Source organism: Chiloscyllium plagiosum, unplaced genomic scaffold (genome assembly GCF_037043375.1).
Source record: "Chiloscyllium plagiosum isolate Xiang-an unplaced genomic scaffold, Cpla_swu_hap1 HiC_scaffold_43, whole genome shotgun sequence".
Lineage (NCBI taxonomy): Eukaryota > Metazoa > Chordata > Chondrichthyes > Orectolobiformes > Hemiscylliidae > Chiloscyllium > Chiloscyllium plagiosum.
Genome location: NW_028270181.1, coordinates 7,850,732 through 7,874,037, shown reverse-complemented (window position 1 = coordinate 7,874,037; position 23,306 = coordinate 7,850,732). Strand labels below are relative to the sequence as shown.

Sequence of the window (23,306 nt, the reverse complement as noted above, 5' to 3'; positions counted from 1 at the left end):
AGCAGTGCCAGGAGATCTTTCATACCTGAGACAGCAGACATCTGAAAGTTTGCACCTCCGACGTTGCAGACCTCCCTTAACACATTATTGCATTGAAATGTCCACCTTGATTTCTGTACTCAGGTTCTGGAGTAGGATATGGGAAGATTAATAGAGAACTGCCTTCAACTGAGAGATTTTGGGGGATGAACTGTTTCTTGTTTAATTCGATAGATAGATATGTGGCCTGCTTATGTCAACTTGTTACTCTTTGAAATTATTTGTTTCTTCACACATGGTATAGCGATGGGAGACAATGACTACTTCAAAATAAAACAAGACCCTTGAAATTGTCTTAAGACTGGATTTTGATTAGCCAGCAGCATTTCTGAAAATACTCACTAGCCTATGAGCAAACCCCCACCACTGGACTTTTTTGATGAACTGAAGCAAAGAGAGCCAACGTCTCCCGAGCAGCACCCTGCCGTGTAGACTGTGAACACTCAATTGGGGAGGAGACCGACATAGTGCAAAACAGGAGAGACATGACTACACATGAACCAAGTTTGTACATGTGCACTAGTCACTTCTAATGGAGCAAATCAACATATGTTGAATTAATGATTTGGAAATTATTTATAGTTGTATATACATTGTACTTTATCCAGGGGCTGAAATCAGTTGTAACTTATTTTGCTCTTCAATAGAAATAAATCTGTATTGTGAAAATACCAACGCCTCTGTTTAATTGTCTATATCACTTATTCATTTAGAAATCATTTCTTGGAGCATTATGTTTTCTGGCTAGGTATAATTTACAAAGGAAGAGCTGTAGACCAATCCAGGCTACAAGTCTTTTGCTCAAAGCCTAATAGATAATAGGTGTACGTGGGTTCCCACAAACAGCAAGTGACCATGGCCTGATTTAGCAATTGGCCCCGAGGGGCTTCTGTTTTGTGGGATAGTGCCATGTGATCTTTTAGTATGCACTTCAAAAAAGACAGGACCATAGTTTAAGGTCTTATCAGAAAGACAGCCATTCTGACAATGCAGCTCTCCTTTTGTACTGCGGTTTCCAGAGTGAGATTTGAACTCATAACTTGCTTAGAGGCTCCACCAAGCCAACTGGAATGGAATTGAAATGGCTGATGGATAAGCTTGTGAATTTGATGGCAATTAACAATGTAAAATGATTCCAACAATTTGTACTTTGGAAGAGACAATATTATGAATCTCCACTAGTTGCTGGATGATGTAATGCTCTGCAAAAACCCAGTCAAACCAGAGCTCAGCGACAAGCTCCATGCAAGTTTCAAAATGCTGCATTCACAACAAATTAAACTTGTTGCAGACTGTTGAAGCTGGAGGGCATTCGACAATGAAAGGATTATTTAATGATATGCTTTTGCACTGCTAGTAAACCCTAGATCTCTGGAAGAGAAACACTTTCAACTGTGGAATCTCACTCCAGCAACTAAAGTATCCCTACAGCTTGTGTCATTAATCCATCTCCCCACTCAATTTGAGATCTCCATTCGATCAGGATGTAAGTTAGCTCACTGAGCTGGAAGGTTTGTTTTCAGACATTTTGTCACCATGACTAGGTAATATCAGTGAGAGACACCAGTGAAGTGCTGGTGGTATGTCCCGCCTCTCTATTTATAGGTCTTGGTTTCTTAAGGTGGATGATGTCATTTCCTGTTCCCTTTTTCAAGGAAAGATAGATAGTTAGGTAGGATCTAAATCTATGGTGTTTATTGATGGAGTTCTGGTTAGAATGCCATGCCTCTAAGAATTCTCATGTGTGTCTTTGTTTCGCCTGTCCCAGCAAGTTGTCCCAGTCAAAGTGGTGTCCTTCTTGGTCTTTATATATGGAAACTAATGATTAGAATGGTGCTGGAAAAGCACAGCAGTTCAGGCAGCATCCGAGGAGCAGGAAAATCAATGTTTCGGGCAAAAGCCCTTCATCAGGAATAGAGATGAATCTACCCCTGACATCTCCCCTATACCTTCCACCCTTCACCTTAAATTTATGTCCCCTTGTAACACTGTTGTTCCCAGGGAAAAAAGTTTGATTGTCTGCTCTATCTATTCCCCTGATCATCTTATACACCTCTATCAAGTCACCCCTCATCCTTCTCCGTTCCAATGAGAAAAGGCCTAGCACGCTCAACCTATCCTCGTACGACCTATTCTCCATTCCAGGCAACATCCTGGTAAATCTTCTCTGCACCCTCTCCAAAGCTTCCACATCTTTCCTAAAGTGAGACGACCAGAACAGCACACAGTACTCCAAATGTGGCCTAACCAAAGTCCTGTACAGCTGTAACATCCCTTCATGACTCTTGAATTCAATCCCTCCGCTAATGAACGTTAATACACCATAGGCCTTCTTACAAGCTCTATCCACCTGAGTGACAACTTTCAAAGATCTATGAACATAGACCCCAAGATCCCTCTGCTCCTCCACCTTACTAAGAACCCTACCGTTAACCCTGTATTCCGCATTCTTATTTGTCCTTCCAAAATGGACAACCTCACACTTGGCAGGGTTGAACTCCATCTGCCACTCCTTAGCCCAGCTCTGCATCATATCAAAGTCCCTTTGCAGCTGACAACAGCCCTCCTCACTATCCACAACTCCACCAATCTTCGTATCATCTGCAAATTTACTGACCCATCCATCGACTCCCTCTTCCAAGTCATTAATAAAAATTACAAACAGCAGAGGACCCAGAACTGATCCCTGCAGAACTCCACTTGTAACTGGGCTCCAGGCTGAATATTTACCATCTACCACCACTCTCTGACTTCGACCGGTTAGCCAGTTTTCTATCCAACTGGCCAAATTTCCCTCTATCCCATGCCTCCTGACTTTCCACATAAGCCTATCATGGGGAACCTTATCAAATGCCTTACTAAAATCCACGTATACTACATTCACTGCTCTACCCTCATCCACATGCTTGGTCACCTCCTCAAAGAATTCAATAAGACTTGTAAGGCAAGATCTACCCTTCACAAATCCGTGCTGGCTGTCCCTAATCAAGCAGTGCCTTTCCAGATACTCATAAATCCTATCCCTCAGTACCCTTTCCATTTCTTTGCCTACCACCGAAGTAAGACTAACTGGCCTGTAATTCCCGGGGTTATCCCTATTCCCTTTTTTGAACAGGGGCACAACATTCGCCACTCTCCAGTCCCCTGGTACCACCCCTGTTGACAGTGAAGACGAAAAGATCATTGCCAACGGCTCTGCAATTTCCTCTCTTGCTTCCCACATAATCCTAGGATATATCCCGTCAGGCCCGGGGGACTTGTCTATCCTCAAGTTATTCAAAGTGTCCAACACATCGTCCTTCCTAACAAGTATCTCCTCTAGCTTACCAGTCCATTTCACACTCTCCTTTTCAACAATACGGTCCCTCTTGTTTGTAAATACTGAAGAAAAGTACTCATTCAAGACCTCTCCTATCTCTTCCGACTCAATACACAGTCTCCCACTACTGTCCTTGATCGGACCTACCCTCGTTCTCGTCATTCTCATGTTTCTCACATACGCATAAAATGCCTTGGGGTTATCCTTGATCCTATCCGCCAAAGATTTTTCATGCCCTCTCTTAGCTCTCCTAATCCCTTTCTTCAGCTCCCTTCTGGCAATCCTGTATCCCTCCAATGCTCTGTCTGAACCTTGTTTCCTCAACCTTATGTAAGCCTCCTTCTTCCTCTTTACAAGATATTCAACCTCCCTCGTCAACCAAGGTTCCCTCACACGACCATCTCTTTCCTGCCTGACAGGTACATACATATCAAGGACACGTCGTATCTGTCCCTTGTTTTTACCTTGTGTCTTTTGGAGGCTAGCTGGTGTTCATGTATCCTGGTGGCAAGTTTCCTGCTCGTTTGTCCAATGTAATGTTTTTTTTTAAAAAAAAAGTTCTTGCATGTTATCTTGTAAATAACATTAGATTTGCTGGTAGAATCTAATGGATCCTTTAGTTTCATTGGTCACTGTTTAAGTGTGTTGGTAGGTTTGTGGGCCCCAGGCATAAAATTCACAAAAACAGGTGAACCTCACAGACTCCCATTCCTAGATGTGACAGTTGAACATACAGTTAACGGAGAGCTTCAAACCAGCATCTACAGAAAAACACAGACCAAATACTTAATGCGGCTACGTTCATTGGTGTTGGGATGATTGAAATATCTTTACTTCAGAAGCAATTAGCTACATCACCCTGCAGCACCAAAGAACTACAAAAAGCAAAAAAAAATCTAAACGAAGGATCAAGAAAAACAGGTACCCAATAAACACAATCTGCCGATTCCTCAAACAAACCCAAACAAGCAGACAACGCAACCAAGACTATAGCCAGATTACCTTACATCAAAGACATTTCAGAAAGGACTTCCAGACTACTCAGACCCCTTGGCATCATGGTAGTCCACAAACCTGGCAACACACTTAACCAGCAACTTAACCAGGATCCACTGGATACCACCAGCAAAACTAACATAATTTACAGGATACCATGCAAGAACTGTAAAAAACACATCAGACAAACAAGCAGGAAACTTGTCACCAGGATACATGACCCACTCTCACTAGTTTCTACAGAGACAAAGAAGGACACCACGCACATCCTAGGACAGGCGAAACAAAGAGACACCCAGGAATCCTTAGGCATGGCATGCTAACCAGAACTCCATCAATAAACACACCGATTTAGATCCCATCTATCTTCCTTTGAAAAAAGGAACCAAAAATGACATCACCCACGTTAAGAAACCAAGACCTATAAATAGAGAGAGGCTGGACATACCACCAGGACTTCACCAGAGACTGTCACTAATGATGTTACCTAGTCATGGTGATGAAAAATCTGAAAACAAATCTTCCAGTCAGTGAGCTAACATACATACTGATCAACTTGAGCTGCAAATCTTATCAAAAATCATTGATCAGTACATTGCTAGAGAATTACCTGCTGCATGTAGCCTCCCAAACACACATTAATAATTTAGTTGAGCTATCGGTTTTCCAGCTCTTTAAACCACCAGATCATCTTGCAATCTAAATGCTTAATGTTTGAATTTAGCAGCCAGCCCAAAAAATTTATAAAAGTCGATTTATTAACAGTTCAGCTCATAGATCCCTACATCATTTTAAAAAGTCTTAGTAACAAAGCAGTACCCTGAACACACAACCCCCATGTCTGTTATATACATTTAAAACAGTATTTAAACATGCACATTTTTACACAGAAAAATAATTGTATTTAATCTCCCAGTTACAATCTGGCAAGTTAGTGGAACAAATCCAATCTCTCTCATCTCATCCAGAGGAAGGAGTGAAACCTAGTAGCTGTTCGATTGGTTTGTAGCGCCATTCGTCCGCCTCTAACTCCTCGACCAAACTGGCCAGTTTTTCCATTCGGGAACACTGTTGCTCTAAGTGGAGAGAGTGAATGAATGTAATTCTGATCGGCAGAAATACTTTGATTGCTAGTTCACTTTATTTTGTTTAGGTTCCCAAATAGATATCGTCCGAAAGGTCGGCTCAGCTTAACTTTAGTTTCAGGAGACCAGATGTGCTCCTCTGGCTAGTTTGTCTCAAGTGACAGTTTGGTGCTTGGAGACTTTGAATATTTATAACTTAAACATTTTCAATTTCATCCTACTATAGAAAGGATATTAATAAGCTATAAAAATTGCAGAATAGGTTTATTAGGATTCTACCTGGCCTGGAGGGTGATTGTTATATAAAGTGTAGGAGACTATGGGGTAACCATACAGAGGTCTAGAAAATTATGTGAGGCTTTTTCCAGTGGTAGGGGAGTCTAGCGGGCATAGTTTTAAGGTAAGAGGAGAGAAATACAAAAGAGTCCAGAGTGATAATTTTTCATACAGAGGGTGGTCAGTGTCTGGAACAGACTGTCAGTGGTAGTTGTGGAAGCGAGTACAATTTTATCATTGAACAGACATTTAGATAGGTACTTGGATGGGACAGGCATGGAGGAATATGGGTTAAACACAGGCGAATGGGTCTAGCTTAATTGTGAAAACAGGATGACATGGAAAAGTCTGACCTGTTTCCATGCTGTAGTCATCTATGGCTCTGAAAAAACCTTTGAACACAAGTTATGCTTTTCAATGGAATATGAACTATATGATTGCAGTACATAATTTCTTTGAAATCAAACAATTATGTTCAATGTTACTATTCAATGAGAATCTGGTTACTTACTCATTTGTCTCAATACTGGTTAAGGCAAAGCACACGCTGTATTTGAAAATGACTTACTGGTGTCAAATTAATCAATCACACGAATCACTTGGTAGCATTTGACAGAATGGGTAAAGTAATACTGAAAGTTTGCATTTCCATCAGGAATAAAATTCAATAAACAAGACAGTCACTATTTAAAAATAAATGATCAGCTATTTAAAAAAAGAGATACAAAATTATATCAAAGGGCCGAATGGCCTACTCCTGCTCCTTGTCCAGATGTTCTAAAAGAAAGACAAAGGCATACCACAGATACTTTTTGCAGGATAAATTTGTATTTTCTTTCATTCTTTCAACTGCTGGTGAGACCATTCTGAATTGAGATGATAGTAAATCTTCTGTATTTGTGAAATCACAAATTCACTTATCCGCGCCAAAAAATAAAATTCAACACCTGCAGGCTATACACATATTTCTGCAATTTTAACCTGTTTTTATCCTACTTTATGCTAAATTGTCCGTAGTGTTAGGTAAGGGGTAAACGTAGGCGTATGGGTGGTTTGCGCTTCGGCGGGTCGGTTTGGACTTGTTGGGCCGAAGGGCCTGTTTCCACACTGTAATCTAATCTAAACTAACTCCACATTTGTGAATGTTGTTACTTGTGGAGGTTCTCAGGAATGGAACATTCTTGGATACAGAGGAATGACTGTAAATACCACTTCAGTTTTTACAAAAAGTTAATGGAATGTGGGCTTGACTGTCTGGGACAGGATTCATTTCCCATCCCGAATTCCAACAGTCAACCACATTGCTATGGGTCTCAAGTTACACCTAGGCCAGGGGACTGGGTAAGGACAGATTTCCTTCCCTCATTAGTGAGCCAGATGGTTATTGCAACAAATTTCACCATCCCTCGACGGGATATGAACCTCCATTCCCAGAACATTAGCCTGAGGTTCTATATTATGAACCTATTGACTTTACAACCAAGCCATCACCTCCTCATCATGGGACATGATTTTTACCTCGTTTGACCTGTCTCAATGTGTGAGCCACCTGATAGCTGAAAACTGCTTCACACAAGAATCTCTCCGTTGCATCTGTAAATGAGAAAGAAGCTTTGAAATACAGTCCACTTCATTATTAACAAGTGCGTGCTAGCAAATTCTCCCAACAAAGTATTAAATCTGTACAGATACATTTTTCTCTTTCCCCTGTCCTTTAATAAATGTAGTTTACAACAGTGAAGCTATATGGATAATGCAATGTGTGCAAACCTTCAGCATGTGTCAGCAAAAGTTTGGACAAAGGATGAGATTTTAAAGAACGAGTTCACAGAAGACCAATAGCGGGGTTCGGGAGATTACGCTTGTGGAAACGGGAGGCATAGCTTCTAATGGTGGATCAAAACTCAGACATGCTCATGTCGTTAAAATCAACTGAACACAAATCTTAAAAGGGTAGAAGGAGCTGGAGGACGTTATACACAGGGAGAAGCACGGACACAAGGGGTTTGACAGAGGTATCTGGAAAACAATGCATTACAGTCACCGAGGAACAAAGGTGATGGATCAACAGGAATTCACAATCATAGAGACATACAGCATGTGCAACTCGTCCATGCTGACCAATGTCCTAAATTAAACCAGTTCCATTTGCCAGTATTTGGCCCATATCCCTCTGAACCCTTCGTCATTACATGTGCCCATCCAGACGCCCTTTAAAATGTTGTAATTGTATCGACCTCCATCATTTCTGGTTATTTCGAGCTATGAGCTGCAGAGTTGTGGATGAGCTAATGTTTCCTGAAGGGGTGGAGTTTGCAGAAAAGTACACATGCACTGGAGGTAGCTGTGTGAGCATACAATAGATTGATGACATTAAGAAACTGTACTACAATAAGAGGCTGAGTAAATTGGGTTTGTATTCTGTTCAAGTATTCCCGACAGCAGAGGGGCGAACACACTTTGTCAAGTCCCTTCAACTTGAGGATAACATCTTGGGGTCACAGAATTCTGCTGTGGTCTGGGATATCCAGGATGATAGAGTCACAGAGATGTACAGCACGGAATAAGACACTTCGGTCCAAATAGTCTAGGCTGGCCCAGATATCCCAACCTAACCTAATCCCATTTGCCAGAACTTGGCCCATATCCCTCTAAACCCTCCACATTCATATACCCATCCAGGTGCCTTTTAAATGTTGCAATTGTACTAGCCTCCACCACTTCCTCTGGCAGCTCATTTCATACGCTCACCACCCTCTGAGTAAAAAGATTGCCCCTTAGTCCCTTTTATATCTTTCCCCTCTAACCCTAAACCTATGTCCTCTAGTTTTGGACTCTGCCAACCAAAAGTAAAGATCTTGTCTATTTATCCTATCCTTGCCCCTCATGTTTTAGTAAAACTCTGAGGTCACCCCTCAGCCTTCAATGCTCAAGGGAAAACAGCCCCAGCCTATTCAGCCTCTCCCAAAGCTCAAATCCTGCAACCCTGGCAACATCCTTGTGATGGGGGGAGGGAGGGGGAGGGGGGGGGGGGGGGGGGGAGGAGAAGGGGGAGGGGGGGAGGAGAAGGGGGAGGGGAGGGGGGGGGAGGAGAAGGGGGAGGGGGGGGAGAGGGGGGGGGGGAGGAGGGGGGGGGGGAGGAGGGGGGGAAGGAGGGGGGGGGGAGGAGGGGGGGGGGGAAGGAGGGGGGGGGAGAGAAGGGGGGGAGAGAGAGGGGGGGGAGGAGGGGGGGGGAGAGAGAGGGGGGAGGGGGGGAGGGGGGGGGGAGGGGGGGGGGAGGGGAGGGGAGGGGAGGGGGGGAGAGAGGGGGGGGGGGAGAGAGGGGGGGGAGGGGGGAGGGGGGGAGGGGGGAGGAGAGAGGGGAGGGGGGAGGAGAGAGGGGGGGGGGGAGGGGGGTGAGGGAGGGGATGGGGGGGAAGAGGAATCCCGCGCGCCCCCAGCCGCCGCCGCCGGGGCCGGGGCCGAGGCCCCTCACCTTCCAGCAGCTCTCCGGCCCCTTTGGGCGAAGTGAAAAGCACTTTCCGCGGAGGAGTCAGCTCAGAGACTCCCCCGAAACCCCCCGCCGCTGAGGACGAGGAAGACGATGCCGCTGAGGTGGCCATGACAGACACGCTGCCGTAAACCGAAACGGCCTCGATTTCCCCCGGCACAGTTTACGGCGGGAGGTCACATTTTACCGCTCTTCACGACATCCGTTTCTTGGTGACGTGTTGGGTGAACTCATTATTATTGGAGGAGGGGGGGGTCGTGTATTTTTTCACTATTTTTGTACGGATACCCATTATTTTAAATTAAACTTGTACCCAAATAATACAATAAAAATGAATGGTGCCAGTTGTAAAAACAAGGAGGCAGCACCAATTTTTATTTTTATTTGTATGTGTATTTGATAATAGAAGCAGTGCACCACGATTATCGATGGTATTTAACGCTTTGGGCCTTGAAAAGGCGAATCAAATCTACTCCATGTGTAATTTAAATTAAAAATCGGAGTGGTTTGTCCCTCCCTTCCCATCGTGAGGAGGGGGGGGGGGGAAACAATTGGAGACGGACACCGGAAGTGATTGGCCGAGTCACCGGAAGCGACGGATTAACGTGTCGGACCGGGTTGCTCAGTTCGTCATTTCACTCTGAGTACTCTCGGTGTGTACAATACCTTTTAGTTAAAGCATTAACCAACCTTCTTCCCTTCCTCCACCGGGGCAGGGGGAAATAAAAAAAAAACAATTTTATTTGATGTGGCAACCTTTAATAACAACAACAACAACAACTGGGGTTTGTATAGCGCCTCTGATATACTAATAAACCCCGATGAAGGGCTTTTGCCCCAAACGTCGATCCTCCTGCTCCTCGGACGCTGCCTGACCTGCTCTGCTTTTCCAGCGCCACACGTTTTGACAGTGATCACCAGCATCTGCAGTCCTCTGTATAACGCCTCTGTCGAGTTGAGATGTTCCCCAAAGCTCTTCGCAGGAATCTCATCCAGCAAAGTTAGATACCGAGTGGGACATATTTAACCAAAATTCGGCTTTAACTCCAGTTTGGGGAGTTCAGGGCCAAAGCAGCGTGAAGCTGTGGTGGAGTGATTCTATTGAGGGATGTTATAAAGACGCATGAATTTGCAAGACCTTGTACCAAAACAATTTCAGCGATTGTGGTGAATGGATCTTGGTTCAAGTTAGGTAGTTGTTGAAACTTTATTGCTGGAACAGCACAGCAGGTCAGGCAGCATCCAGGGAACAGGAGATTCGACGTTTCAGAAAGAAGGGCCTGTGCCCGAAACGTCGAATCTCCTGTTCCCTGGATGCTGCCTGACCTGCTGTGCTGTTCCAGCAATAAAGTTTCAACTTTGATCTCCAGCATCTGCAGACCTCACTTTCTCCTCAAGTTAGGTAGTGCAGTAGAGTTTTAAGTGACCTTGTGTTTTTGGAGGTGAGCCAGAAATGTTTTGGGACAGTCAAGTCTAGAGTTAATTAAATCATGGGTGACCTTTGCAAAATATTCTGATGCATGTAATTGACAGTTTTTACTCTGAATCGCAAAGGGTTTCCTCCGAATGATGAGAGTCGAAAAGTTTGGGTATAAACCCTTCATATGGCTGAAATATAGACTCTCCTGCTCCTTGGATGCTGCCTGACCTGCTGTGCTTTTTCCAGTGCCTCACTTTTTGATTCTGATCACCAGTCAGAGTCATCACTTTCACTGCATCCTCTAAAAAGTCCTCACTTTTTGAGGGCGGCACGGTGGCTCAGTGGTTAGCACTGCTGGATCATAGCACCAAGGTCCCAGGTTCGATTCTAGCCTTTGGTGACTGTATGTGTGGAGTTTGCACATTATCCCCGTGTCTGCATGGATTTCCTCTGGGTGCTCCAGTTTCCTTCCACAGTACAAAGATGTGCAGGTCAGGTGAATTGGCCATGCTAAATTACCCACAGGGTTAGGTGCATTAGTCAGAGGGAAATGGGTCCTCGGAGGGTCGGTGTTCACTTGTTGAGCCAAAGGGCCAGTTTTCACACTGTAGAGAATCTAATCTCCGAATGATGAGAAAACAATTAGTGAGAACTCGAATATCAAATGAGGAGGTTAGAAGATATTTTTGCATTTTGCATCAGGACTTTAAGTTCCCTACCAACAACCATGTTGGAATCAGAATCCACAACAACTTTTTAACAGGGAAGTGGCTTACTACAAAAATCAAAAAAGTGCATCGAGGAAAGACAAGAAAATGTCTAATTGGCCATCTCTTTCAGAGAGCTAGCACAAGAGTAATGGGTTAAATAGCTTTCATCAGTTCTGTAAAATTCTTATCAATTGATTATGTTGCTTATTACCGATGGTTGGCAGCACATTTGAGGGTTTCATAGCTTTTCATGAATCTACAATGTATTGAGCTTCATTTTATTGATCAGCAAAGCTCATCCTGTGCTTTATCCATTGTTGGGTGACCTTTATGGTGAAGACTGGATGAAATGGAAGTTCTTCGGCCAACACTGATCAATATTGATGGACGAATTTACCGCAAAAACCATGTCAAAGAGCAGGTGTACCAGAATGAGGAAGAGGACGACTTTACTTATTCCGGTATGTGTAACAGCTCCACCTGTAAGCACTATCTGAAAACAGAACTAGTATTTTTACTTCTAAAAAGTTAAACTAATATCAAGCCCTGCTATAGTCTTGTTTATATATTGATAATTGAGACAAATGATGCCTGGAAATCACTTTATATTTTCGTTAAAGTTCATTTCCTACCTTCAGTTGCAATGTTTGTTTTTTTTTAAAATAATGTTTGTTATTTTACGTAGGACTAATATTGTGAATTTAGCTACTTTGCTTGGCCAACTGTTTCTGCTCTTGATCGCCATCTGTGTAAAGAAATAACTCCTCAGGTTTCTACTAAACCTTAACCCTACCTGACCCATACTCCGAATCTGAGGAGGTTTTGTGGTGCAGTGATAAAGTCCCTACGTCTGGCTATGAGCTGTAGTTCAAAGCCCTTGCCAGGACACATTGACCAACAAAGGTTTGTAACATGGTCAACCAGGCTGATTATCAACACGTAAATCCTTCCAGTACGCTCGATGACATGCAGTAAGAACATTGACGGTCGCCCGGTTGTTCATCCTACAGAAGACAATGGCATACACTGCAATACGTTGCACCATAAGCTTGGACCATCCAGAAGTCTGTGGCCCAACTCTAGGAAACAAAATGGGAGAAAAGACTAGCAGACTTCGAATCTTTCTGAGTGATGACTCCTGTTGTGATAATCTAGTGAGAAGGGAACAAAGACTTAGATCACTCTGTATGTGTAAAACGTAAGTTGATTTTACCTCATCATTCTGTTGTTGCACTTAATAGCTTTGTCGCAGTCTGAGACAAATCCAGTCCCTCTCAGTATATTGAATGTGTCTTGTCCTTTTTGAGACAGCTTCTTCCAGGGTCAAGAATCCAACCTTATCTGAGTGTTTCAGAGCTTGTGAGGCAGTGTGATCTGAAGATGTAGTTTGATCTTGATTGGCAAATAATCTGGCACTGTTACTTCATTGTTTTATTTTCTATTGCCTTACATTAGCTACATTGAGCAACTTGCATGGAAAAGTGCCATGATATGTTAGTTTATACTGTAACATAGGGTCTGTGATTTATTTGTATTTTAATACAGTTTATTTCAAGTTTAGATTTTAAAATTTGAATTATAGCACATAATTTTATGTGTTTTAAGGGATTGCTAGAAATTGCTGGAATAGCTCAGCACATCTGGCAGTATCTGTGGGGGGGAAAACAAGTTCACGTTTCGGGTTGAGTGACCTTCCCTCAGAATTCCTCACTCGACCTGAAACGTTATCTCTGATTTCTGTCCACCGATGCTGCCAGGCCTGCTTGAGCTTTTCCAGCAATTTCTGTTTTTGTTTCTGATTCACAGCATCCACAGGTCTTTCAGTTCTCATTTTGATTTCTTTTAAAAATAGTTTTAAAAAAGTCATTTTGGAAAGTATGGGAATTTAATATATTGGCAGAGTTTATGGGCAGAAAATGTGTTGCTGGAAAAGCGCAGCAGGTCAGGCAGCATCCAAGGAGCAGGAGAATCTTAGGGCTCATGCCTGAAACGTCGATTCTCCTGCTCCTTGGATGCTGCCTGACCTGCGCTTTTCCAGCAACACGTTTTCAGCTCTGATCTCCAGCATCTGCAGTCCTCACCTTCTCCTAGAGTTTATGAGCAAACAAGATTGAGTATTGCATTATGCTTTCAGATAGAAGATTCTGGATTTTTTCGGACTAAAGGGAAACACTCATAGTTTGGAAAAACAACTATTTAGACTTAATTTGGGCATTTCTGCAGGGTTCTTAGCTGAAACTGGATGTGTAGCAAAATTTCTTTTGAGAAAGGGAGAAGATAGTTTAGAAATGTTGAAAATAAGTTACTTTTGTATCTGGAGTTTTATAAAGGTTCCAGGCCAGAAATGTTTGTGAGAACCCTGAAAGAGCTGAGAAGGTTTAATCTTCCGTTATATGAAAATTAAAGAAGAAGCTACCAGATTCCTTCACCCAGGAATTGAAGCCACATTTAAATCAATTCCTATTTGGGATAGAGAAGAGCATTCTTTCTGGTGTAGGAGTACTGTATTGGAATGCTTTTGGGATTAATGGGATATTATTTTTACTGTGTTCTGAATCTTTAAATGTGTGTTCTATGTAAATAGTTTGGTTTTATTTGATTTTGCTTTTTTTTGTTCTCTAAACTTCTGTTTTCGAGTCATAGAGATGTACAGCATGGAAACAGACCCTTCAGTCCAACCCGTCCATGCCGACCAGATATCCCAACCCAATCTAGTCCCACCTGCCAGCACCCGGCCCATATCCCTCCCAAGCCTTCCTATTCATATACACATCCAAATGTCTCTTAAATGTTGCAATTGTACCAGCCTCCACCACTTCCTCTGGCAACTCATTCCATACACGTACCACCCTCTGCGTGAAAATGTTGCCCCTTAGGTCTCTTTTATATCTTTCCCCTCTCACCCTAAACCTATGCCCTCTAGTTCTGGACTCCCCGACCCCAGGGAAAAGACTTTGCCTATTTACCCTACCCATGCTCCTCATAATTTTGTAAACCTCTATAAGGTATTAGGGAAGAACTTTCAAAAGCTGATTGGAGGCAGATGTTCGCAGGTAAAGGGACGGCTGGAAAATGGGAAGCCTTCAGAAATGAGATAGCAAGAGTCCAGAGACAGTATATTCTGTTATGGTGAAAGGAAAGGCTGGAAGATGTAGGGAACGCTGGATGACTAGACAAATTGAGGGTTTGGTTAAGAAAAAGAAGGAAGCATATGTCAGGTATAGACAGGATAGATCGAGTGAATCCTTAGAAGAGTGTAACGGCAGTAGGAGTATATTTAAGGAGGAAATCAGGAGGGCAAAACGGGGATATGAGATAGCTTTGGAAATAGGGCTAAGGAGAATCCAAAGAGTTTTTACAAATACATTAAGAACAAAAGGGTAACTAGGGAGCAAATAGGGCCCCTCAAAGATCAGCAAGGCAGCCTTTGTGTAGAACCGCAGGAGATGGGGGAGATACTAAAGGAATATTTTGCATCAGTATTTACTGTGAAGGGGCACATGAAAGATATACAATGTAGGGAAATGGATGGTGACATCTTGAAAAATGTCCATATTACAGAGGAGGAAGTGCTGAATGTCTTGAAACGCATAAAGGTGGATAAATCCCCAAGACCTGATCAGATATACCCTAGAACTCTGTGGGAAGCGAGGGAGGTGATTGCTGGGCACCTTGCTGAGATATTTGCATCATCGATAGTCACAGGTGAGGTGCCACAAGACTGGAGGTTGGCTAACGTAGTACCATTATTTAAGAAAGATAGTAAGGACTAGCCAGGGGAGTATAGACCGGTGAGCCTGACGCAAGTTGTTGGAGGGAATCCTGAGGGACAGGATGTACATGTGTTTGGAAAGGCAAGGACTGATTAGGGAAAGTCAACATGGCTTTGTGCATGGGAAATCATGTCTCACAAACTTGATTGAGTTTTTTGAAGAAGTAACAAAGAAGATTGAAGAGGACAGAGCAATAGATGTGATCTATATTGACTTCAGTAAGGCGTTCGACAAGATTCCCCATGGGAGACTGATTGGCAAGGTTAGATCTCATGGAATATAGGGAGAACTAGCCATTTGGACACAGAACTGGCTCAAAGGCAGAAGACAGAGGGTGGTGGTGGAGAGATGTTTTTCAAACTGGAGGCCTGTGACCAGTGGAGTGCCACAAGGATCAGTGCTGGGTTCTCTACTTTTTGTCATTTACATAAATGATTCGGATGCGAGCATAGAGGTACAGTTAGTAAGTTTGCAGATGACACCAAAATTGGAGATGTAGTGGACAGCGAAGAGGGTTACCTCAGATTACAACAGGATCTTGACCAGATGGGCCATTGGGCTGAGAAGTGGCAGATGGAGTTTAATTCAGATAAATGTGAGGTGCTGCATTTTGGGAAAGCAAATCTTAGCAGGACTTATACACTTAATGGTAAGGTCCTAGGGAGTGTTGCTGAACAAAGAGACCTTTGAGTGCAGGTTAACAGCTCCTTGAAAGTGGAGTCACAGGTAGATAGGATAGTGAAAAAGGCATTTAGTATGCTTTCCTTTATTGGTCAGAGTATTGAGTACAGGAATTGGGAGGTCATGTTGCGATTGTACAGGATATTGGTTAGGCCACTGTTGGAATACTGCGTGCAATTCTGGTCTCCTTCCTATTGGAAAGATGTTGTGAAACTTGAAAAGGTTCAGAAAAGATTTACAAGGATGTTGCCAGGGTTGGAGGATTTGAGCTATAGGGAGAGGCTGAACAGGCTGGGGCTGTTTTCCCTGGAGTGTCGAAGGCTGAGGGGTGATCTTATAGAAGTTTACAAAATTATGAAGGGCATGGATAGGGTAAATAGGCAAAGTCTTTTCCCTGGGGTCGGGGAGTCCAGAACTAGAGGGCATAGGTTTAGGGGAAAGATATAAAAGAGACCTAAGGGGCAAGTTTTCACGCAGAGTGTGGTGCGTGTATGGAATGAATTGCCAGAGGAAGTGGTGGAGGCTGGTACAATTGCAACATTTAAAAGGCATTTGGATGGGTATATGAATAGGAAGGGTTTGGAGGGATATGGGCCGGGTGCTGGCAGGTGGCACTACGTTGGGTTGGGATATCTGGTCAGCATGAATGGGATGAACCGAAGGGTCTGTTTCCATGCTGTACATCTCTATGTGAGAGAAATCTTTTCCAGACAGTGAGTAGTTTGGGCATGGAATGCACTGCCTGGAAGTGTGCTGAGGCATGTTCAGTCTGGGCTTTCAAGAGGGCATGAGAAGATGTTTTAAATAGAAACAGCTTTAAGGGTAGAAGACAGGACAGAGGCACTAAGTATACTCAGTTAAAATACTTAGAGAACAGATGTGGACATGATGGACCAAATGGCCGTGTTCTCCCCTGTAGCAATCATGGGACTGAATATTGGTCAAATAGAGAATGCCTGACAATCTCTCTCTTTGAAGGTCCATTTCTCTTTTGCTTTCCTTTCATCTTGCTCCTTTTAAAGGAATGGTAACTAATGTAATCACTGGTCAAGTAAGATCCCACACTAAAATTTGGTTTGATTGATAATTTTTTTTTGTTTTTAATGAGATGGTCTTTCACTGAAACACAAACATGCAATGCTGGGCCACTGTCGGAATGTCGCGTGCAATTCTGGTCTCTTTCCTATCGAAAAGATGTTGTGAAACTTGAAAGGGTTCAGAAAAGATTTACAAGGATGTTGCCAGGGTTGGAGGATCTGAGCTATAGGGAGAGGCTGAACAGGCTGGGACTGTTTTCCCTGGAGCGTCGGAGGCTGAGGGGTGACCTTATAGGGTGAGAGGGAAAGATATAAAAGAGACCTAAGGGGCAACGTTTACACACAGAGGGTGGTATGTGTATGGAATGAGCTGCCAGAGGATGTGGTGGAGGCTGGTACAATTGCAACATTTAAAAGGCATTTGGATGGGTATATGAATAGGAAGGGTTTGGAGGGATATGGGCTGGGTGCTGGCAGGTGGGACTAGATTGGGTTGGGATATCTGGTCGGCATAGATGGGAGGGCCGAAGTGTCTGTTTCCATGCTGTACATCTCTATGACTCTATGACTGTCATAACTAGTCTTCCTCCAATTTAGAACTTCAACTGTTAGATCTGGTCTATCCTTTTCCATCACTATTTTAAAACGAATAGAATTATGATAGCTGGCCCCAAAGTGCTCCCCCACTGACACCTCAGTCACCTGCTCTGCCTTATTTCCCAAGAGTAGATCAAGTTTTGCACCTTCTCTTGTAGGTACATCCACTTACTGAATCAGAAAATTGTCTTGTACAAACTTAAGAAATTCCTCTCCATTTAAACCCTTAACACTATGGCAGTCCCAGTCTATGTTTGGAAAGTTAAAATCCCCTACCATAACTACCTATTATTCTTACAGATAACTGAGATCTCCTTACAAGTTTGTTTCTCAATTTCCCTCTGACTATTAGGGGGTCTATAATACAATCCCAATAAGGTGATCATCCCTTTCTTATTTCTCAGTTCCACCCAAATAACTTCCCTGGATGTGTTTCTGGGAATATCCTCACTCAGCACAGCTGTAATGCTATCCCTTATCAAAAATGCCACACCCCTTCCTCTCTTGCCTCCCTTTCTATCCTTCCTGTAGCATTTGTATCCTGGAACATTAAGCTGCCAGTCCTACCCATCCCTGAGCCATGTTTCTGTAATTGCTATGATATCCCAGTCCCATGTTCTTAACCATGCCCCTGAGCTCATCTGCCTTCCCTGTTAGGCCCCTTGCATCGAAATAAATGCAGTTTAATTTATTAGTCCTACCTTGTCCCTGCCTGCCCTGACTTCTGATCTCAACTGTACCAGTCTCAGATTGATCTCTTCCCTCACTATCTCCCTGGGCCCCACCCACCAATCCCCCCCCCCCACCTTTTACTAGTTTAAATCCTCCCGAGCAGCTCTAGCAAATTTCCCTGTCAGTATATTATCTTCCCATTGTTTTTGTGTCATCTGCAAACTTCCTACTATATCCAAATCCAGATCATTTATGTGCACTGAGAAAAGCAAGAGTCCCACTTCCAACCCTGGGTGAACTCCATTATAAACCTCCTTTCAGCCTGCAAAAAGATCTGTTAACCATTGCTCTCTGTTTGCTATCACTCAGCCAGTTGTGTGTCCACATGGCTATTTAATCCATTCCCTATTGTTTTGTGTACAAGTCTTTGTGTGGTACTGTGTTAGAAGTCTTTTGGAAGTCCATGTACCCCATGACAACAGCCTTGTCTCTCTGCTGTGTCTTGAAAACCTTCAGCAAATCAGTCAGACCTGATTTTCCTTTCAAACTTTTCTCTGAAGCTCCTGAATTTTTTCCCGTGAATATTTACTTTATCCTGAATAATTGTTTCAGGAAGCTTCTCCACCATTGAAAGGCTGAGTCTCAGTATTAATATGATGATTTCCGTTTCTGTGATTCACCGCTACCTGTCATGCTTTTCCTTATTTATATTAAGAGTTTGCATATTTCGGTGTTGAGTGCCAATTGCAAATATTGTACTGGTGCACTCCTGGGGACTCCCTGTAAATAGCTGCATTTTCCTGCAAACACCTAACAAATACTGACCCGTCCCTTGGACTCCCTGTAAATGCTGCCGTACTCTGGGGATGCTTTCAAATAGTGCACTCCTAAGGACCCAGTGTCCTAACCTTTGAAAGGCAATTAATTTTCAAATAATATTCATGGTACATGAGCATTGCTGGCTAGGCCAGCGATTATTACCCATTCCAAATTGTCCAGTTGACAGTTAAGAGTCAGTCAGACCTTTAAAAAAATTCATTCATAGTACACAGGCATCACTGACTGGCCAGCATTTGTTGTCCCTTGAGAAGGTGGGGGTGAGCTGCCTTCTTGACCCGCTGCAGTCCATGTGCTGTAGGTAGATCCATAATGCCCTTAGGCAGGGAATTCTAGAAAGTCATCATCTGGAGTCACATGTAGACCTGATGAGAATTAGATTAGATTCCCTACAGTGTGGAAACAGGCCCTTTGGCCCAACCAGTCCACGCCGACCCTCCAAAGAGTAACCCACCCAGACCCATTTCCCTCTGACTAATGCACCTAACACTGTGGACAATTTAGCATGGCCAATTCACCTGACCTGCACATCTTTAGATGGTCAGTTTCTTTCCCTAAGGACATGAGTGAACCAAATGGGATGTAACAACAATGAATAGCGGTTACGTGGTCACCATTTGACTGGCTTTTAATTCCACATTTAATTAAATTCAACTTCAATCGTCTGGTATGTCCTCAGAACATTAACCTTGAGTTCTGGATATATACTCCAGTGTCATTACCAATTCAGCACTGTCTCAATTTAATATGCTGGAAAACCTGCAAGTACAAAAAATACTAGAGAATTCTTGAGCCAATTCCAATGACATTATGCCTTCCTACAGTCAACTAGAATTCTGATGACCTCCTGGTGGCTGTGATCCTCTTGCAGAGCCCAGATTGAAACCTTTTTTTGTGCAGTGTCAGGAGCTGCATGTGTGATGTTTTACACTTCCACAGAGCTGTTTGGACTGTCCTGTCATCTCCTGCATCACATCCATAAAACAGCAATCTCACTAATTTGGCCAGCCAGCCTGGAGATGGCAGCTGAGCACAGACTCTCAGCCTGCTGTGCAAATGCTGCCTCCTGCATAGGCGTTCAGTAGTCCCCAGAATGACATTCAAAATTAGTTCATTGCACAATGTTACCTAAGGCTCTTCAATGCAAAGGTTTGCACCATGTTAGAGACTCAATTGCAGTAATTAAAACCTAAGACGAAAAATAATTAAAGTTTCTTCTTTGCCAGTGACTTCAACAAGCTGAAAACTGGTGGAGCCAAGCAAAAAAAAAATTTCCAATAATTCCTCGCCAGGAAAATACAGACCTGGCTGTGACAGTAATAGGAAAATTATTTTCTTCTTTCATTACATTTCACAATTAAGCTCTTAAATGGAACAACAGTGTGATGAGGTAAAATCAATTCCATTTTTATGCATTTTACCTGCAGTGTTCTGTACCACTTTTCAATTCTTGCCCGACTGCTGAATACAAATACAAGAATTTGGAGTGGGAGTAGGCCATTCAGTTCCTCCTGCCATACAGTAAGATTGTAGCCTCAAATCCACTTCCCAACTACTCCTGCTGACCATTGGCTCCCTTATTAGTCAAGAATCTATCTGCTACTGCCTTAAAAGTATTTAACAAACGTGCCTCCAGTGATCTCTGAGGAACATATGAAATAGAAGCCCCTTTAGCCCACTCTGCAGTTCAACAAGATCAAGCTGATATGGTTGCTCACATTCCTGCTTACTTGTAAATTTTGCTTGAGGAGACCCTATAGTTTTTAGACTGCTCATGTTCTCTCAGACTGAAGTAAGCTCTAGAATTTCCTATTATAGCAGAGATGGAATATCAATATCTCACCGTTTCTTACATAATATTTATGTCAGTGCTTCAACATAGATTGGAGCTCTGAGATGTTTTAAGTGATTTTCCTGTTTTTTGTTTTGCAGGAGTTATAGACTGTATGGATGAGCCTTGTGATTCTGTACTTATAGAGCAGACAGATCGGGGCTATCGATGCTCCATGGCTGTGCCTAGTGCTCTATACAAGTGAGTTGACACTATTTGAGATTTGCAGGTGCGTTTGTTTGTTTGAAACTGAACACTGGCCCTTTTCCATTTGACCTGATCACAGAGGGACCGGAAAGATCCAGTATCCCCGCCAACATTCCTGAGTCCAACAGCACCACCAAAAGCAGGTTAATTAGTTGTTCATGTTCCATGCAAAATAACCGTGCAGCTAAATACACCAATGTGCCACTGACCTTCCAAGAAATTCATTTTTATGTGGTCTGCTTTTATATTATCTTTGAAACAAACCTCCTGCAAAATCAGCCATGTTGCTTTAGTGGGATGTTGGAAAACAGTTGACTGGTCAGGACCTGTTTTCTCAATTTTCTATTTGTAGTGTTTTCAGGGAGGCACAGAAGCTCTCCATGAAATAGAGTCATAGAGATGTACAGCATGGAAACAGACCCTTCAGTCCAACCCGTCCATGCAGACCAGATATCCCAACCCAATCTAGTCCCACCTGCCAGCACCCGGCCCATATCCCTCCAAACCCTTCCTATTCATATACCCATCCAAATGCCTCTTAAATGTTGCAATTGTACCAGCCTCCACCACTTTCTCTGGCAGCTCATTCCAATCACGTACCACCCTCTGCGTGAAAAAGTTGCTCCTTAGGTCTCTTTTATATCTTTCCCCTCTTACCCTAAACCTATGCCCTCTAGTTCTGGACTCCCTGACCCCAGGGAAAAGACTTTGTCTATTTATCCTATCCATGCCCCTCATAATTTTGTAAACCTCTATAAGGTCACCCTTTAGTCTCCGACACTCCAGGGAAAACAACCCCAGCCTGTTCAGCCTCCCCCTGTAGCTCAGATGCAGGAGCATTGCCATTAAGGAACGGGAGGAATTCGTGACCAATACTTCAAGCTGACCATCAAGCTGCATCATGGTTTGAGTCCAAAATCTATAATGACGAGGCAGAGAAGTAAATAAGAGGAAGCGAGTCCCGCACTGTGGATTCCACCAGCCTGTAAGAAGTCTTACCCTATGCCCCCAAAGAGCTGTAGGTCAAGGACTGGCCTCTTCAGTCACACGAAGACTCAGGGAGCCAGGATCTTATCCTCCTCAAAACTGAGGGACAGCTGACAATGACACTTTGATACTCATGGTGTGAGAAGGCGTTGTGTGAATGCAAAATTTTCCTTGTTCTCTATCACACTTGGGGATTATGTAATACTGAAAGTCCATGCCCAAATCTAAGCCAAATATTGTTTACTCTTCTCAGGAACCTGATTGGCCATTACTGGATTCTATTCTAAATTTGTGAATGTTGGTAATTAATTTTTAACTGAACTGGAAAAGATTTTGGCGCTAATCCTGTGTATGAGCAGTGAAACTATTCTTGGCAGCAAGTAGTAGTCAGTTTAGTTTGTTTTTCTGTGTTGCCACTAGGTGGCTGTGTATAATGCAACATCCAGCTCCTACCTTCACTTTGTAAACCCTTTTCAATGTATCAAATCCCCCAAGATTTTTCATGGGCTGAATGGAACTTGGTGGGGTGGGTGGTGGTGATAGGATTGGAACAGAAGAGGAGTTAGGAAGAAGGATGAAGTTATTGATTATAAAGCTATTGTGCTAGAAATCATATGTTTCACTGGTTCAGCCACTGGTGAAATATTGTGTACAATTCTGAGCACCACCCATCAGGCAAGATGTAAAGATCTTTGGAAAGGGAACAGAGGAAATCTAGCTGGATATTATCAGGGATGAGAGGTTGCACTGCATCCTTTCGAATAGAGAGAGTTGGCGAGGTGACTTGTTCAAGGTTTTTTGAGTTGAGCGGCTTCATGTCATAGGACGTTGGCATCAGTTTTGTAACCTGGGGGATCTGTACCAAAGGGACGGTCTCCACCTGAACCGGTCTGGAACCAGTGTTCTAGCGAAAACGATAATTAGGGCGGTCACTAGGACTTTAAACTTGAGTTGGAGGAAAGGGAAAACGACAGGGAGTATGGAATCAGGTAGAAAGATAGGCAGCAGGTTAGCATGTGTGCAAGGTTTAAGTTCAAGGCAGATGAGGAACGAAGCAAAAAAGAAGGTAACTTAGGATATATTACTTGCGATGCTGGAAATCATGATAAGAAAATTAGCATTAAGGCGCTTTACTGAATCACAAATCTGCTGATTATGATATGGTAGGCATCACAGAGACGTGGTTACAGGGGTTTCAGGACTGACAGTTAAACATCCAAGGCTTTACAACTCATCGAAAAGACAAGGAGGTGGGCACAGGGGGCAGGGGTGTCTTGTTAGTTAAGAATGAAATTAAATCTATGGCACTGAATGACATAGGTCAGATGATGTGGAGTCTGTGTGGATGA

The 23,306-nt window shown here is 43.2% G+C and overlaps 3 protein-coding genes across 8 annotated transcripts in view; 2 read left to right on the top strand and 1 right to left on the bottom strand.

Moving 5' to 3' along the window:
* LOC122541913 (dnaJ homolog subfamily B member 12) overlaps nt 1-710 on the top strand; it is a 33,795-nt gene extending 33,085 nt beyond the window's left edge. For both annotated transcript variants that reach the window (XM_043679128.2, XM_043679126.2), the window contains exon 9: nt 284-710. The gene's annotated coding sequence lies outside the window, so the exon portion shown is untranslated. The remainder of the gene's footprint in view (nt 1-283) is intronic.
* A 4,380-nt stretch (nt 711-5,090) lies between these two features.
* On the bottom strand, nt 5,091-9,349 carry anapc16 (anaphase promoting complex subunit 16). Its single transcript, XM_043679135.2, has 3 exons — nt 9,191-9,349; nt 7,234-7,308; nt 5,091-5,430 (listed from the first exon to the last, which is right to left on the bottom strand). Exons 1-3 carry the CDS (start codon nt 9,315-9,317, stop codon nt 5,315-5,317), a joined length of 318 nt encoding a protein of 105 aa, XP_043535070.1. The 5' UTR covers nt 9,318-9,349; the 3' UTR covers nt 5,091-5,314.
* Nucleotides 9,350-9,726: 377 nt separating this feature from the next.
* Nucleotides 9,727-23,306, top strand: part of ascc1 (activating signal cointegrator 1 complex subunit 1) — a 56,268-nt gene continuing 42,688 nt past the window's right edge. Inside the window, exons 1-4 of one of the 5 annotated variants that reach the window (XM_087982669.1) lie at nt 9,865-10,397; nt 10,608-10,647; nt 11,675-11,796; nt 20,865-20,964. In XM_087982669.1, the coding sequence (XP_087838795.1) occupies nt 11,685-11,796; nt 20,865-20,964 (212 nt within the window). In that variant the 5' untranslated portion in view covers nt 9,865-10,397; nt 10,608-10,647; nt 11,675-11,684. Of the gene's footprint in view, nt 10,398-10,595; nt 10,648-11,674; nt 11,797-20,864; nt 20,965-23,306 lie in introns of those variants that run through there. The other 4 variants (XM_087982667.1, XM_043679134.2, XM_087982668.1 and 1 more) reach the window with 4 other exon arrangements.

Bases quoted from the DNA above. Each gene is read 5' to 3' on its own strand.
- anapc16 (XM_043679135.2), bottom strand. From the start codon at position 9,317: ATGGCCACCTCAGCGGCATCGTCTTCCTCGTCCTCAGCGGCGGGGGGT. The intron at 7,309-9,190 runs GTGAGGGGCCTC...TCTCATTTACAG, and splicing joins GGCCGGAGAGCTGCTGGAAG to ATGCAACGGAGAGATTCTTG. The intron at 5,431-7,233 runs GTAAAAATCATG...CTCTCCACTTAG, and splicing joins ATTGAGACAGGTCAAACGAG to AGCAACAGTGTTCCCGAATG.